The following is a 15,279-nucleotide window of genomic DNA, read 5'->3' as shown; positions in this document are numbered from 1 at the left end:
AACCAGAAATCAGTAAGAACATCCAGCAGTCAGAAACCTTTGGAAGTAAGGGACCTTTAGAAATATGTACACAGAAGAATCCCATTCAGCGCAGTCACCATCAGGCAAAATATTCATATTTTTGATTAGCTTATTTGCTTACAAGTTTTGCTTGCTTTTTAGCTTTTCCACAAAAACAAAACAAAACAAATCAAAACCTCCTTTTTTCTTTGCTTAAACCCCAAAACAACAGTAAGGCAATGACTTGGTTAAGGCAGTCCTTTAAATACACTTCTAAAACAGACTTCTCTTTGGCAAGGAATCACAGGCACAAGACACAGACACACACTCCAGTAAAGGTCACTGCTGCATTGCTAAATTCCAGTTCAGCTGTAACTACAAGCTATCACAGGCTACCCCTTATGATTTCATTTATATTTAGAATTAGTTAATACCCCTGCTAAATCACGCTTTTGCTCTAAGTTCTGGAGCTGCTGTAATTGACATAGTGACATACTAATATGACAGTGTAATAGTTTTGTGAAATATTTGGGGGATCTTCTAAGGGTTGCAAAAGCCTTCTTTAACTTGCATTTATACAGCAGTTTGAAATTCTCAAGTGATAGCTATTAGTAAGAACACAAAGTATTATTTTTACAAATACTAATTGGACTAGCTGCACCATACCAAATTAGCTGTTGTGTTCTCCAGTATCAGCCTTATCTATGGACACTATTTCTTTCCAATCCAGTAGGATTTCCCACGTTCTTAAAAGCCATTTTGTTTTGAGTCTTGGTATTTTCAGGGAGAAGCCTTAAACATATTCTAAGAAACTACAATTCATTCTGTGTACTGCTGTATCCCTGGGCTCTAATGGAACTACTCCATTTTTTTTAATTATTATTATTTTATTATTTTATTTATTTATTTTTAATCAGACTAGTAAGACAACGGAAATAGAGTTTATAGTTATATGCAGTATGGTATTAAGGCAACAACAGGAGCAAGAACCTCATTATCTACTTATGTGTGGTGATGCTGTCACATGATTGTTGCCAGTCACAAGCCTTCCATGTGTTTGCTGGCCTCCAATAAGCATCAAAAGTGTGAGGTGCTGGGCTCTTTTGGGAATGTGAACAAGTAGCCAAGTAACAAGCACATTGAACCCTACCTCTTTTCAAAGAAAGTTTCATGCCTAAAATTTTAATAATTGGGTTCAATGGTAAAAATGTGTTCCCTCTCTCATTTCTGAAAATATTTTAATATAAAATTAGAGCTTGAACAGGCAATTCAACCTAATGAAAGCAGATGAAAAAAATAATGTAATCATACTGACAGCACAAGAAATGAGATTATAACTGATGATTATGATAATGTACATGTCAATATGTACTGAAATAAAAATTCCAGAAGAAAGCAAAATACCACCAGTTCCTGATTAAAGAGTACACAAATGCATGGAAGCCCAACAATTTCAGAATGATTTTTGTGTGCAGTTGCCATGCCTCTTTGCATAAATTGACCACATTCTGCACTAGAAATTCCTTGTTTGGACTCTTACATAAAGCTATTTTCTTCTCAACAGTAGAGAAACCAATTTATCTAAGGAATTTTTGATATACTAATGGGTAAACACAATACTTACCACTGACATCAGATTTATAGTAAATCCCACGGCAGTTGTGATTTTAAAATACAGATTACATGTGCGACAAATGTGCAATATATTTGCACAAGATATAATATGAAAAAAAAAATGGTTGCAGAGACTTGCTTGTCATTCAGCTGCAAGTACAGATTCTTGTTTCAACATAATAAAATCAAATCAAATTTTGGAGCCTAGTTTGCTTCTTCTGCAGGAAGTCAGTGTATCACAGAAGAAAGGCAAAGCTAGAAGGGCCAAAAAAATTCAGCATGATTTAGACACATCACTTTAAATAGTTTTCTCACCTTATTTCAGGAGAACATTTGTTTTCTTTACAGTTTCTACATTTTTGACTGTAAAAATAAAAATAGGAAATTACAAAGAGATTCAAACAGAAGGCAAAAGAACTTCATTGAAGACTATTAAACACAGAGATGATGTTATATTTTTCAGTGGGGGAATGCTCTGAGATACAGGCTGCTAGCAGCTGGTAAAACATATATGAAATGCTAAATGTGCAGGTGCGTGCGTGTGTGAAATACTAGGTGGAATTTTATTTATTTTTTACTGTTTCAGCAAATAAGCACTCCACGTAGTCCATTCAGTGCTATATTACTGTTCAAAGTACCTCAGACACACCTTTCAGTACTTGATATTGACTCTTTGCAAAGCCTAGACATTTTAAGTGACTTCATTTTATTCTCATATTACAGATTTTAGGCTAGATGTCTTGCTCATAACTAGCTCCATAAACAGAACTACTTGTCTGGACAGAAAGACAGGCTTACTGGTTATTGTAAGAGAAGAACAAGTAGATCAATTCCATTTACATTTGCTAAAAAGTAGTCAAGGGAAACAAAAAAACAAAAAGACCAATGGATTATATCAACTGAAAGACAACTATTTTTAGACGTAATCTATAGCTTATTTCTCTAACAGACGGACATTTGTAAAAGTAATGTGAATGCGATACCATTATGCTTCTCATTTTCATTGAAGTAATCATTTGAAACACTCTGGCTAAGTCTGAGCATAATGTTACATTATCTAATATTTTTAAGTCCTGACCAATGATTAAAAAACAGATCAATACAATCTGAAATGTTCTTCAGTCCCATCAAGTTAAAAAGGGCAAAGTCTAGTGCACTGCTATGCTAAACTGTTCACAACACTTACGGATTTCTGCATATTTTTCTAGGACCAAAGTTCTATAATAAATGCTCCACCTCTGATGTCTAAATTCATGTATGAGCAATGTGGTATCTAATTCTGACTGTCATTAGAAAATGACTTAAATTCTTCATCATTTTTTCAAAGAAAATAATAGGATCTATGTGTATAAAATGTAAGTCAGTAAATGAATAAACTGAAACATTAAAATAAAATGAAAACAAATACCATTTTGTAGAAAGGTACCATTGCAGCAAATCAGAAAACAAATGCAGATATTAGGCATGTTAAAGAGAGCACACAAACACACTACCCAAGGTGGAAAGCAAGCCACTTGAACAGAAGGATGAAGAGATGTTCAAAAACAGGGAAAAAATTTTATGCTTATAAAAATGACATGAGATTCTTCCCCCAGAAAGAGCAAGATTCCCAGTATGTAACCACACCAAAACACTCGAGCAAGAAGCAGAACTATCAACAGATATGAATGAGAAGATGGCTGTTTCTTGCCTTTGACAGGTCAATTGAATGTGCCAGGCTGAGAGGAATTAAAAGAGAAAAAGAACCCAATTACATTTAGTTCTCCTATATTCTGTTAATGTTACAAGCTGAAACACAAGGAGGTATCTTAACTCATTTCCCTGATATACATTAATCATTGTCTTCTTCACACCTACCCTCTCCTCTTTCAGGAAGCCTCTCTCATTAAAAACATACATTAGACATCATGGATATGAGCAGCTCTTCAACGCTTCGGAAGCCGTCTATGCCTTATTTACTGCTCAGTTTAAAAAAACAAAAGAGAATCACCACGGCACTCTGAGATGAAGGGGTCAACATGGACCTGAGCTGCAGGGAATTTATGAGCAAATAGATCTTCTGATTTTCACAATTAGCAAAGAAACTGAATTGATAATTATGTTGGCTAAATCCTGATTCATAACCAGAGAAGTCCATTCTGTGCACTGAAGTAATAATATTGCAAAAGTTATAGATTAGCTTGTAAATCAAAACAGCTATAACGCAGATGTGCAAGTGTACTGAATTAAGGCTGCCTGACAGTCTTGACCAAGGCATTTTCTTGATAGAGCATCGATATTCATTGTGCATCAATAAATAATTTTGAAGTTTATTGCTGGAATATCATAATATTTCAAAATTAATCAGTTGGCTAATGCCTTTTCCTGGACACTTTTGATTTTGAACAGCTGGAAACGTGATGGGACTTATTTTAAGTACAAATCAGTTTTGTCTAATTAAAGTCCTGTCCTCAGACATTGTTCCACAAGAGATAAAGTTTTGTTCTTTTTCTTTTTTTAAACTTACTTTTCAAGGGAAGAAAGGATGTAATGAGGAGAATGGGTGCAACTTCCATCTAAGTTGAGCCAGTCCAAAGCTCTGCAGCTCAGAATGGGTGGGATATCATTAATCTACAAAACACACAACACAAGAACAGGAAGAAAAAAATATCACAGCAGCCTAGGAACTTTCAACTTAGCAATAACACTGTTGCTGCTTACTGCTGTACTCAGTGCTGTATAACATGCAGGATATGCATAATAATCTCCTCTCACGTGAACTTAAAATCACACAGTTCTTCTTAGTCTTTATTAATTTGCAAAACTTTTGTTACTGAGTACATTTCTTTCTGTAGCTATGTTTTAATGTATAGCATGTTATATTAATCAAGAAATAAAGGATGAAAGCAAATGGAAATTAAGTCCTTATTTCAACTACAAATATGAGGACAAAAGGACAGTTGAGCAGAATGTTACCACGTTAAAATCTGTTTCAAAAGGAATTTTCTTGCCAATATCAGTTGTTAAAATGGTTATGTCCTAAATCAGAAAACATACATTATTTAAGGTAGCTTTTTGAGCTATGTAGGGTGTTTTTTTAAGAACTATGTTTTATTTTTATTTTTTGAAACATTATTAAAATAGCTGACCAAATAACATCCTGCAGTAGTTAGTTCCTGTGATCAAGAAATATTTTATCTATTTCTGATGTATGTAACAACTAAAAGCTTTCAGGGCTAACAACACTCAAGCAGTTAATCCTGTAAATTTTCCATTTTTGATAGTATACATCATTTAGGATGGTGAAATGACAGTATATAGAGGATAATTAAGAAAATTATCAAACGTGGAAAGACTCAATTGGTCTTTTCATTGCAGCCGTCTGCCTTTCTGTTTCAATCCCACTTTTCGTCATGACTAGAAATAGGAAACACTGAATTATTCAGGAGATCTGCAACACTGTTTGCTAAGCACATCTGAAAGAAGCAATAGTATCCTCCCACAAAAGGTTTAGTGTCATTACAGACCATTAGATAGAGGAAATGAAACAAGTGAATATGATGACATTAAGAAATATTATCTACACCAGGCAGGCTTTTAAGATGGAAAATAATATGGAAAAATCAATAAAGAATTAGGACAGAGAAATACAAATCCTCAGAACTTACTGATCTTCTTTGCCTTAAGACAGCAGCTTCTGCTGGGTGATTGAATCTAAACTTATGAGACTTGCCAAGGACAACAAGGGCCCCTGTAAACAAAAATTAATTAGAAATTTACAGAGACACAATGCATCAAGCAGTTAGTGCCCTGAATATATAGGTTTCTAAACTGCTGTGTACAAACTACTGTGTATTCAAACCACTATCGAACAGCCTGTTAAAGAAAAAAAAAATAAAATGTTCTGACCAACAGCTTTATGACAGTCTCAAAGCAGAGGACTGTTTTTAAAATTTGCCACTATGGAACATCACAGCTATCATTCTGTAATGACAGTATCCAAACAAACTAACCTTGGGGACCTCTGCAAATCCAACATGACAGTGAATTCCCCATTCACACTAAAGACCAGCATGACTTCGTACAAAAAAAAACTAACGAATACATTGCTGGAAACTTGTTTTGATACTAGTTTTTTTTAAGGATCCAGATCAATCCAAGATTTCAGTAACTAGCTTTTTTTATATATTATTTTTTTAAACAACCAAAAATATGAGAGCCTGATTTCAGCTGAGCTTATTCACCATATCCTATGACTCTATGGTTAGTGCTGGGGGTCATTTCAACCATATTACATAATTGCCCTAAAACCAACCAGAGATCTGCTGGCTTGGAGCCAATCTCCACTACTTTCCACAGCACTACCTCTGACTACAGATCTTCACTTTTCAGAATGATACAGACTACTGCTGCCAAAAGGCATCTTACTATGCCTTCACCTTTGTCTTCATTTTTGCTTTCTGTGGGTAGGTTCATTTGCTTGTACCAGTCTGGAAGCTACAGCTATAGCTCAAACCCTGTGGTGCTAGGCAGCTGCAGGAAATTGAAAGATGCATTTCTCAGAGCTGCATAAGCTTGGTAAATTCTTATCTCTAAATGCCAGAAATAGGTTGATTACAATGCATCACTCACAGAAAAAGCAAGCCTTACCTTGTGATAGACGACATGATCCAGTGACTTCGCATCCGTTCACAGTGCAGTGTGCGCCCTGAACTGGTCGTAAGGTTACAATCCCACAGATGTTGTCTATAACACAATGGTCCTTTTCAATCCAACGCCCCTGCAAAACTACAATGTATAGTTCATTTTATTTCATCTGTTGAAGGAGTTGGGTTCACACTGTTTTCCTCAGAATGCAGTACCACGCAGTTTTACCCTATGACTGCATACTTCATACTTCAAAGAACTATTTCACTTGCAAAATGAGAGCTGCAAATTGTTGTCTTTGTTAGCCATGTACCAAATCACAGAAAAAAAAAACTTGATTGAAACTGGAATTCTCTTTAGAAGTATTTCCAGTTCTGGAATATGATAAGCTACTTTCTGACTTGTAAACTGAAGCATAAATTCTTCTATTGTGCTGAATTTCCTTATTGCTATTTGGCATTCATTGTTTATATTTTGCTAATCCGTTGGAAGAAAATCATCAAACAGCCAAAGTTAACGGAATTAACCAAAGCAGAGATTCCAGATTTTCCAATTTCTGTAGAAAGTTTCACACTCTAGTATCATTTGTGGCTCTTCAGATTATGACTGTTTAAATTAAGGCTAAAAATAAAATGAAATAATAAATATTCTGATCATTTAGATTTCATATGTAAAATACTCTGTGTTCAAGGAGAGTTAAAAACATTTTGAATGTACCCTAATGACCTATGCCATTAGTTTATGACAGAACATACCAGGATTTGGATGTTGGACATAGATATTTCTAACTCTAACACAGCATTTCACAAGCATAAATAAAATTCTACAGAGACTTCAGTCATTTTCATTGATTTTTTTTTTTACTTCAGACAGCAACAAAAAAATAATAAAGATCTTAGCCAACTTATGTAATTATTCTTCTCTCCTTACCTTCTTCAATGAAGAGAAATGACGAAAAGAAACATTACCTAGCTATTATACAAATGAATGTAAACCACCTGCTTTGAACTGACTATATCATAAAATAACCTGTAATATCATTCTCTTACCAATGTCTTGATCTTGGTCTGAATCACTCCTTCCAATTTTGGTTGTTCCTTCCTAAAACAAGAAAACCACTAATATTAAAGACAGTTACTGAAGATTAATTCTATATAAGGATAAAAAAAAGCATATATATATATATATTATGTGTATATAATATATATATGCTATATATATATAAATAGAAGAATATATCCTTAATTCTATATGAGGATTAGATGTACAGAAACTTAGCAAATACTTTAAATATATCACCTCTGAATGTTTGGACTGTTTAGAGCAAACTGTAGAAACTACTTTGTAATACTTCATCCTGCTGCCCCCCATAGAAATGCAATTACTTCTTATCCTGCAGCTATGGCAGCTTCTGTTACAAACCCAGTAGATGGAGTAACCCTCAGTCGATGATTTCTGGAATGTGCTTGTGACAAATATTTTGAATGTGAACACATGTCCTGATGCTTTGAACTTTTACACTGAGATTTGTTGTTTGCAGAAATGAGATAATTCTTTTTAAAAATAAGTACTCATGCATGAAGAAAGAAGTCACAAAATTACTATTCAGTTAATGTTTTTTTTTTTCCTCAATAAAAATCAAGATATAAAAGTAACTGAATTCCTATTTAACAAGGCAACCATGTCAGAGAATGTGAATTCTTCAAAGTAACTACCTAAAGGTGAACTTTTTTCCAAAACATAAATAACATTTATAAAAAGTCTTCTTGGTGATTATGGCATATGGACATGTTCCTAAACTTGAACATTAAGTAACTTCACAGGAAAGGACCACACAGGCACAAAAGTCTCAAGAACAAGCAGATCAAAAGCACATTATCAGCCAGTGATGGGAGGGAGACAGTATTCTTATGGTACAGTGCAAATATCAACAGAACAGTGTCATTTAATCAATTCTATGAGAACATACTACCAGTAAAAGCAATGAATTTACTACTTGCCTATTATGTTACATTACTGGTTTTATCTTTCTCCTCAGGAAAACAGAGCAAGACCATTTCCCAGCCCTGAAGAGATACTATACTTGATTGTTATAAACTGATTAATATGCACTCTGAAACGATTTTAGTGGCAACTCTGCAAGTAATAATACAATTAATTATGGTCATTAAGCTACTTGATTTTTATACTGTTATGAGAATAAATTAAATATGCTTTCTGCTCCAAGCATATTGTAGCCTAGATTTAAACATAAGTAAGAAGTAATCATCAGAAGCCTCAAGACTGGGAAAAGTAAGGATGATGCAGTTATAGGTAATTATGGGTAAATCATACTCATTTCTTGCATTTGAAGGGAAGGGAAGAATTACCTTTCAGCACCTCACAGAGCTTGAATCTCTGAGCAGTGGGGAACTGAACCAACTAACAGAGCCCTCTGCTGCAAACCCTGCTGAGACCTCCTCCCTTTCTGGAGAAGCTGAAGACTGCATTGTGCCCGGTGCCTTCACAAAACCAAGTGAGCTAGCACCACATATTTTACACAAAAAGAAGTAAATTAATTCCCAGAACACCTCTTCATCAACTATCTTATTGACTAAGGAAGGAGATAGTTATTGTAATATCAAATATATATATATTTTTTTCCAATATGCTGAAATAAGCTTCTTGTAATTCAGAAAAGTATATTATGGTTGCTCATGAAATTCACAATAGTTAAATGCATCACAATTAGTGGAATGAATCTGGATGAGTTTAGGTACAACTGAAAACTGCAGCAAAGAGCAATGGTGCAGATAGTATGCAAGCAAACTAACTTGTTAAAGACAAAAAGAAAGCAGAACTAGCCATAAACAAGACCCATTTCAAGTTTTTTTTCAAATGCTATTAACTGAGCTAATAATTTAAATACTCATAGTCTTTCCTAATTACTATTGAATGTTCTACCTAAAAAACTGAAAGACAGTTGTTTCAGAACAAATGACTGCATAACTTCACCTTAATATACTAAGGTACATCTTCATAACTACAAGTAATTTTATGTTGTTTCTCTCTTCTGGCAGTGTTTCCTGACTAAGGGTGGAATTCCCAAAGCACTTTAGAGAAGCATAAAGAGGGAGATGACTTCCCCCCTTCAGTTTTTGGAGCACTCTAATTTACAGAAAAGTGGAAAAAAAGAGAAAATCATCTAAAATTATACCAACAAATCCTTATTTTTAAGGTCATTTAGGCTATAGAAAAAATACTTAATTTTGTTAACAAAAGCCAGAAAAAAAGAAATAGAAGCTAAGAAAGAAAGGCTCATTAAGCACCAGCACAGCATTGATTAATGGAATTAACATTATGGAATAATGAGAATAAAAGAGTAACAATGTCTGCTTTACATGATCTGAAGGCTGCTTCTCTCAGGAAGTACAAAATAAAATGCTGTAATACATTAAAGTCCTAATATGTAAGGAACTGCTAGTGTTTTACCTTCTTGCTGATCAGATGAAGGTAATAGACACCAGAGTCTAAAAGATGCAAAGCACAAAGAAAAGAAAAGGCAGCATCTAGAAGCAAAGAAAGAGGAGACAAAGATGTTAGTCTGACAGAGACACTGGCTAATGACTTTGGAAGGTGACTCTTCAAACTAGGCTTATTCGTTAAAATTAGTATCTTAAAATTACTTCAGGTGTTGTTAAAATTACTATGTGAAAATATTTACTGTTTCCACACTGACACAGAATGGAAAAACGTTTAAACTGTAGCCATTACTTTAAACTAATATTTCATGTTAATACAGAATGGAGTAGTAAATTTTAAGCATGTTGATCAGTGCAAGATGTTATTATTTGGTTCCTAATTATTACCTGGTACAATTTCTTTGTGCTGACATAAGACAAATTAGTAAGGTTTCTCTTTCAACATAATAAAGAATAGTGTGATTTCTGTTTCAAATATCTGTTGCTGTTTTTTAAGAGAAAAAAAAAAAAAAAAATCCCAAAACTGTATCAAGTGACATAGAACCTAGATTTGGATTCAAATATTTTATTAGTAGACAGATACACAACAAGATCAATTTCACAAGACAACTTCATTTAATAAATTGTTTGCTAATGAGTTTGCTAATGCTTCTCTGAATAGGTGCCCATCCACCATTCTTTTTATGTTAAAACAGCATCAATATTTTGGTAACTTCTATTGGCTTAAACAACATCAAAAAAAAAAAAAAAAAAAGAAAAAAAAAGCCCAGTTTAGCCCTTACTTAGCCCTGATTAAAAAATCACCTGAAACTAGCTAGCCTGGCCCTCATATCTTAAGCCACAACCCAGAGTAACACGCATGCGATGCTATGAAAATTTCTTAGTGATAACAATTCCTTAAATGAGCAGCTATACAGCAAAGCATTTGCTATGAAGCCAGGACTTCCACCTGACCCTGGAAAATCTCCACTCAAATAGGATTACAAGTAAGTAGCATTCATGCTACACACCTAGAATCTACTTGGTGCCCCTGATAAAGTGAAAATAGCAATAAACAGAAGTCACTGCCAAATTGGTCTAGTCAAAAGTTACCTTTGTACCTGATCTACAAATATACGAATATTCCAGTTGCAAGTATACAAGTACCTACTAAAATCTAGACCAGTAAATCTGGTACACTTTAAGCACCATCCTTTACCTTTTTACAGATACATACCTGTCCTCATGCTTTGTGAACAATCTACTAATTCTGAATTAGGGTATTTCACTTCGCTTACCACGCATTATCAAATAGTTTGCAAAGGCATTCATAAGAGGTGAACTTACTACTCCATGCATGAATTCTTGTCTGCCACCTCCATTTTCATTTGTCCTTTTCTGTTACTGTTCTCCTTTCACCTATGTATTTGTTCTTTTTGTGAATTGTGGCCTTTGTTTTTTGTTAGCTGTTGTTGTAAAGTCACCTTAACCATACTTACATTCTTTTTTTCTTTTTCCCCAAATAAAACATGTTTTTAAATTTAAAGGAAAAACAAGATAAGTGACATTATCTCACCCTGAGATGATATAGCACCACTCCTGTGCTGAGGATATCATCATCCATGGCCATTAGATGAGGTAAACTGGAATCTATTGTTACTCCAGCTTTTTCTTTGTTGATGTCCACACTGTATTCTTCCATGATGGCCTTCCTGTCCATCCACTTACTTGTCCAGTCTTTGGTCAGTTGCTCAATCTTAAATGAGAACAGGAGGAAAAACTCTTTCATTTAATAAGTAGTTGAATGTTTCTCATACATAAATTTATTTAGAAAAAAAAAAAAAAAGCATAGTTTTCCAGTTACTGTATGTAAAATTTTTTCACCAGTTGCAGCGCATGTGTATTTCTAATTGTAGAACATTTCTGTGGCAACAAAAATAAGTTAAACCTATGCTACTACCTAGTGAAGCAGGCTAACCCACTGAATACTCATTCCTAAAATATCAGAAAGATGTATGATCATGCTAACTACTTATTTTCCCTGTCCTGAGAAGTTTAAGCAAATCTTAAAACCAAGACCTCCAAAACCTCTGCACATCACTGATGACTAAATCTTCATCATAATTTGGTGACTGTGCAATAATTTCCTTTAAATAAATTGGAGGAATTTAAACTTAGAAGACAAAGGGGTCATATAATGAATTACTGTGATATACTTAGACAGTTTTCAAACTAGAAATAGATTGTGCAGACTTAGTAAAATGCAATAGACAGCATCCCATTAGGGACACAAGAGACTCACCACAAATTCCTAGAGAGCATGCAACATGCATTAAAGATGGCAAATGCCTACATATTCAGAACAAACATGAAAGGATTTGGGCAAACACATTTTCACTGTTATTTCAGAACTGTGGCAATGCTATCCCTTCCAATCCTGTGGAATGTAAGAGGGTTAAAGCAGCATGTAGATCATACGCACCTTCATCTCATTCTGAAGAACCAGCTCGGTAAGATTTCCATCCCTGTCATCGCTCCAAGAAGGACTGGAATTCCTCTGTACAAACAACAGTCACAGAAATCTGTGTTGGTTTCCTTATTAACAACTGGCAAGCATGTTCTTTCAGTCTCCAAATTTCAAGGTGAATTCAGGAGAAGGGAAGACAAAAAAAAAATAGACATGCAATGCTGCCTACTCCTCTCTAACTATTGAATGCAAGTTTGGGGGTAAAACTGGTGAAAGTGCATTAACAGAAAGATTTCTGTGTAAATAAATCCTGGATTGAGGTTCTAGTGTCTTTCAGCAGAACACGCTCCCTGTGGCATGGAGAGCCAAGAAGATGTTATTCCAAAGGCAAAGACATAGAGTGCCAGCTGTATTGTGAAGACTCAGAAACACTCGTAACCTCTTTCGGAGGATCAGAGTGTGCAGGCAGGCTGAAACCTCCAAACTACTGTTGAGATCTACTAGTTCACTTTTTGGGGGAAAATAGGATTGCAACAAACTGGCAGAGAAATTACAGAGATTAACACTTTGCTGTCTTGGTGCTTGTGTATCCCTACAAACAAACATTTCTATTTCAAGGTATTGGTTTCAATGCATAACAAAGCCAGCCAACTCTATGAAAGACAGCAAGGAAATCCTTTCTAACCATCACACAAGTGCTTATACTTCAGGATTATCAATATAATGCCAGAAAAAGAAGAAATGTCCAAAATGCAGTTAGCCTGATAATTATCAGGAAATGATGCAGACATTTAATTTAATTTAAAATAACAAACTATTTAATTTTCCTCCAGATACAATAAATATGAAGATAAACAGATTATATGAAACTAAGTTACTGTAGCTACCTAGAATGCCATTAAAGCTCATGCTGGGAAGTGTTCCTACATACCAGTTCAAAGCTTATCAGCATAGTTTTCAATCTGTCAATTTCTTCTCGCAGTTCTCTAATCAGTCTTACATTTGCATCCTGAAACATTGAGACACAGATGTTGGAAAAAACATTGTTAAAATAATTATAGCTAAAAAAAGGAATGCAGAGCTGTTCCTAGAGCCCAGAAGAATACTTTCAGAATAAGTACTGCTGTATAGGCAGTTGATGGGAATGAGCTTTATGCAGACAGTTTAGGATGATTGTCTCTATGCTGCCAGTGACATTTTGACTGGGTTCAGTTTGCTGTAAGGGGAAGAAGGCAACTACCCAAAGAGATGGAGTTAAGGGGCTAGTACAGATTTGTGTGAAAGAGCAGTGGGGAAGCAAGCTGGGAGGCTGAGAGGCTCTATGAAACAGGAGGCTGAGCCAGGAGGGCCGTATTTACTCACATGTGGCCTGTCAGAGTTGAGACTACTGCTGTGAAAAGCAGACTACTAGTGCTGTCTAAAAACTAGTTATAAGGCACTCTTTAAACAGAGAATGGAAGCAGTCTAACTCAAGAAGCTGAACAAATAGAACTTCCGCACAGAAGTCATGTCTTTGAAATTCATGGTATATAGAAAAAATACAAGATAATACTTTTAGAAAACACAGCCCTAAAGCATTTTAGTGTAGTAAATACACAAGGTTGCTTGAGTCACACAGGGGCAGAGACAGCATTCAGTTCCCCAAGGCAGCATCAGACTCTTCCTTTAACACCCTGCCACCTTTTAACTTGTGCAGTCTGTGTAGGACTCCTGCACAATCAAAGAGATGAATTTACCATACAGTCAGAGTTCACCCCTGGATATTCTGTGCAAAGAATGAAGCTGTGGTTCTGTGGCAAAACTTCTTCCTATGTATTAAAAAGCTTCATCATGATGTCTACTGAAAAGAAAACAAATTGAGACCACATAGGCTACCTTAAGCCTGGCAAAATTTTTGAATTCTTGACTTTGCAACCTTAACATTGTTCCTTTACCATGCCTGAAGGAAGTGCTGTAAGGTTACACATTTGTATTAGTACATTAAATAGTAGTGAATAATGTAATGGATTTGTAACTCCACCAATATTTAGGATAAAGACATAGGGTGAATATGCATGTCACAACAATTCAAAGGGAAGAAAGATGGAAACTGATGGAACAGATATGAAGAATGTAAAAAAGGTGTGAAATTCTAAATTATGTAAGATGCAAGCAAGGAATCAAATAATTTCTGTAATACCCAGTCTCCCATTTTGCTCCAGCTAGCATGAGAGACAGGTACGAATTTTATTCAGAGAATAGGTATATTGAAGCTTACAAAATACACACAACAAAACTGAACAAGAATGAAAAGAGGAACTCAAGGCCTCACCTCATTCACTCTGGGCTTGTTAATAATATTTTTGGCATTTGAAGCATATCTCAAGGTACTCATGGTCTCGTTGTAGCTGGAACTGGCAGGAGAAATAGCTGCAGATAGAAAGCAAACACTGATTTTATTTAAAAGAAGTGATCAGTTTAAGCAAACACTTCAAAAATGGGGATGTTTTTCAGTTTGACTTTATAAAACAAAACCCAAAATATCCTTGGGGATTCATCAAGCTCACAGAAAATGACTTTTCAAACTTGTATTTATAAGTGAGTAAATCACATTAAATCAAAACTATGACATTGGAAAGACTCTTATGCTTAACTTCATGAACAATCAGCACACCTTTTTATTTCCTGATGTATCCTATGAAGTATTTATGAAAATCTTTATAAGGTCAGACTCAAAGTGACATAGCTGACTTTGCACCTCAAAAGAGATGTATTTCAGGGGAGTAATGTAGTGCAAAATGATAACAATGAAAAGAAATCAAGCTCACTGGCAATCATAATGGTCTTGGAGTTGCCCCCCAGACTGTCCTTCAGAAGCCAGGTGAGGATGGAGTCACGGTATGGGATGTAAGCTGGCCGTCTGGTCCCACTGACACTGCCTGTGGAAGGGCTGTCCACATGACTGCTCTCCCCTTCACTTGTTAGGGTGTTTATGCTCTGGCAGCTGCTGAACATCTGTGAATTTTGTGCTGAAGGAGAAATGCAACAGAGCACAGGAAATGAGTTATCTTTTTCTGTCATTACTATTTAATTTTCTTAAATGTCATTGCAGTTTATGAAGCCACACAGCTGTTCTGTTCAGCTTTTTATTGT

At 35.1% G+C, this 15,279-nt stretch overlaps 1 protein-coding gene across 3 annotated transcripts in view; it reads right to left on the bottom strand.

Annotated features, from left to right (window-relative positions):
- STARD9 (StAR related lipid transfer domain containing 9) overlaps window positions 1-15,279 on the bottom strand; it is a 106,938-nt gene that overhangs the window by 32,176 nt on the left and 59,483 nt on the right. For 2 of the 3 annotated variants that reach the window (XM_032187768.1, XM_032187769.1), the window contains 9 exons: window positions 14,955-15,155; window positions 14,459-14,556; window positions 13,079-13,156; window positions 12,163-12,237; window positions 11,257-11,436; window positions 7,290-7,341; window positions 6,244-6,381; window positions 5,262-5,344; window positions 4,121-4,224 (listed from right to left, as the gene is read on the bottom strand). In XM_032187768.1, the coding sequence (XP_032043659.1) occupies window positions 4,121-4,224; window positions 5,262-5,344; window positions 6,244-6,381; window positions 7,290-7,341; window positions 11,257-11,436; window positions 12,163-12,237; window positions 13,079-13,156; window positions 14,459-14,556; window positions 14,955-15,155 (1,009 nt within the window). Of the gene's footprint in view, window positions 1-1,929; window positions 1,978-4,120; window positions 4,225-5,261; window positions 5,345-6,243; window positions 6,382-7,289; window positions 7,342-11,256; window positions 11,437-12,162; window positions 12,238-13,078; window positions 13,157-14,458; window positions 14,557-14,954; window positions 15,156-15,279 lie in introns of all 3 variants that reach the window. The other variant, XM_032187767.1, reaches the window with a different exon arrangement.

Source organism: Aythya fuligula, chromosome 5 (assembly GCF_009819795.1).
Source record: "Aythya fuligula isolate bAytFul2 chromosome 5, bAytFul2.pri, whole genome shotgun sequence".
Lineage (NCBI taxonomy): Eukaryota > Metazoa > Chordata > Aves > Anseriformes > Anatidae > Aythya > Aythya fuligula.
The sequence above is the reverse complement of the archived record's forward strand: the minus strand, read 5'-3'. Positions and strand labels throughout refer to the sequence as shown.